This window comes from Limulus polyphemus, unplaced genomic scaffold (assembly GCF_000517525.1).
Source record: "Limulus polyphemus unplaced genomic scaffold, Limulus_polyphemus-2.1.2 Scaffold10216, whole genome shotgun sequence".
NCBI classification, from domain to species: Eukaryota; Metazoa; Arthropoda; class Merostomata; order Xiphosura; family Limulidae; genus Limulus; species Limulus polyphemus.
Window position 1 is genome coordinate 5,710 of NW_013675826.1, and position 3,262 is coordinate 8,971.

At 38.5% G+C, this 3,262-nt stretch overlaps 1 protein-coding gene across 1 annotated transcript in view; it reads right to left on the minus strand.

Annotated features, from left to right (window-relative positions):
* The window catches only part of LOC106476293 (dynein heavy chain 3, axonemal-like), a gene marked incomplete at its 3' end in the record, with an annotated part of 14,005 nt that overhangs the window by 5,572 nt on the left and 5,171 nt on the right, over positions 1-3,262 (minus strand). The window contains exon 5 of the mRNA XM_022380205.1: positions 1,709-1,929. Coding sequence (XP_022235913.1) covers positions 1,709-1,929 — 221 coding nt within the window. The remainder of the gene's footprint in view (positions 1-1,708; positions 1,930-3,262) is intronic.

A 3,262-nucleotide genomic window follows, 5' to 3' on the forward strand; every position in this document is an offset into this window, starting at 1 on the left:
AAACAGTAATCAGTCTTCACAAAAGAAAACACACACATTACTGGTATCAAGTGAAAATTAAAACAGAAATCAGTCTTCACAAAGGAAAACACACACATTACTAGTATCAAATGAAAATTAAAACAGTAATCAGTCTTCACAAAAGAAAACATACACATTACTTGTATCAAATGGAAATTAAAACAGAAATCAGTCTTCACAAAGGAAAACATACACATTACTGGTATCAAGTGAAAATTAAAACAGAAATCAGTCTTCACAAAGGAAAACATACACATTACTGGTATCAAGTGAAAATTAAAACAGTAATCAGTCTTCACAAAGGAAAACACACACATTACTGGTATCAAATGGAAATTAAAACAGAAATCAGTCTTCACAAAAGAAAACACAACAAACAAACAGCACAGTGTAACAGCATGAAACACCCACACTCTGCTGTGGGGTTCATAGGTACACAACAAACAAACAAACAGCACAGTATAACAGCATGAAACACCCACACTCTGCTGTGGGGTTCATAGGTACACAACAAACAAACAGCACAGTATAACAGCATGAAACACCCACACTCCGCTGTGTGGTTCATAGGTACACAACAAACAAACAGCACAGTATAATAGCATGAAACACCCACACTCCGCTGTGGGGTTCATAGATACACAACAAACAAACAGCACAGTGTAACAGCATGAAACACCCACACTCTGCTGTGGGGTTCATAGGTACACAACAAACAAACAGCACAGTATAACAGCATGAAACACCCACACTGTGCTGTGGGGTTCATAGGTACACAACAAACAAACAGCATAGTATAACAGCATGAAACACCCACACTCCACTGTGGGGTTCATAGGTACACAACAAACAAACAGCATAGTATAACAGCATGAAACACCCACACTCCACTGTGGGGTTCATAGGTACACAACAAACAAACAGCACAGTATAACAGCATGAAACAACCACACTTTGTTGTGGGGTTCACAGACCTCCTCATTATTTGCAGAGGTAACCAATGTATTGATAAAGCTCCTCCATTATCCCCTATTACTTGTATCGCTACCTTAAGGAGGGTCCCCTCCCATAAAACATGTTACTATGTCTAATCCTGTTAGCTTGTGAATAGCGGTCCTGATGGGGATAGGGAACACAATATCCAATGCAAGATTCAGGTTTAGGGACAATGAAAACCTACTCAAAGACCCCCATCATGTCAGGGTGATTTTCTAGACATGTTTAAGCCCCCCTTTATAAGGAGCTATGTTATACTTTTATAGCTATCCCAAAGAGGATACATGCCCAGGTACAGAAGCAAGTGTGTCATGTTGGGTCCTGTCAACTCGTAAGGGGGGGGGGGGGTAGTGAACACTTGATACACATGGGATCCATGAACACAGAACTTGATATTGTATTTGAGCTCAATTACACTGAAAACCTACTCATAATTAACAGTCAAGCCCCCTTTGGTAGGGTGCTATACCATATAGGTAAGGAAATCCTCTGAGCCACCCCAAGTCTGCTTGTCAAGTTTAGTCCTGCAAGCTCCAATACATTGTTAGTTTACATGTTTGGTTTTAAACTCAGGGCTAATAAATGGGCAATGTGCTCACACCATGAGTACCAATTTGTAATATTATAAACCTTCAAGTTGACATCTGAAATATTAAGAGGCTAATAAAAACACAAATTACATAAGAGAAACAGTAAGTGAGATTTACTACCTTGGGGATCAATCAGAAGTGGCCATCGTCGAGAGTGAGTAACAATAATACCATTATCTACAGAAAAACTGTCAACTGGCAAGCCAGCAATCTGCCACGAACGAATCTCCACAGGATCCCCCAAAGTACATATCAAAGAGAAGCTGTCAGAGCAAGCAATCATATTTGCTCGACACAAGGTGTGCCAATTAGCAATGCATTCCTATAAATAAAAAAAAGTTTTTATTTGTGATATATTTTATACTACAGAATAACATCACTCTATCCCACCACACCATGACACAATCTATCACATCACATCATGACACCATCTATCACATCACATCATGATTCCATCTATCACAACACATCATGACACCATCTATCACATCACATCATGACACCATCTATCACAACACATCATGACACTATCTATCACATCACATCATGATTCCATCTATCACATCACATCATGATACCATCTATCACATCATGACACCATCTATCACAACACATCATGATACCATCTATCACAATACATCATGATACCATCTATCACAATACATCATGATACCATCTATCACAACATATCATGACACCATCTATCACATCACATCATGACACTATCTATCACATCACATCATGATACCATCTATCACATCACATCATGACACCATCTATCACATCATGACACCATCTATCACAACACATCATGATACCATCTATCACAATACATCATGATACCATCTATCACAATACATCATGATACCATCTATCACAATACATCATGATACCATCTATCACAACATATCATGACACCATCTATCACATCACATCATGACACTATCTATCACATCACGATACCATCTATCACATCATATCATGATACCATCTATCACATCACATCATGACACCATCTATCACATCATATCATGATACCATCTATCACATCACATCATGACACCATCTATCACATCACATCATGACACCATCTATCACAACACATCATGACACCATCTATCACAACATATCATGATACCATCTATCACAATACATCATGACACCATCTATCACAATACACCATGACACCATCTATCACATCACATCATGATACCATCTATCACATCATGACACCATCTATCACATCACATCATGACACCATCTATCACATCATGACACTATCTATCACATCACGATACCATCTATCACAACACATCATGATACCATCTATCACATCACATCATGATACCATCTATCACATCACATCATGACACCATCTATCCCACCAAACATCATGACACCATCTATCACATCACGATACCATCTATCACAACACATCATGACACCATCTATCCCACCACATCATGACACCATCTATCACATCATGATACCATCTATCACAACACATCATGACACCATCTATCACATCATATCATGATACCATCTATCACATCACATCATGATACCATCTATCACATCACATCATGACACCATCTATCCCACCAAAACATCATGACACCATCTATCACATCACGATACCATCTATCACAACACAT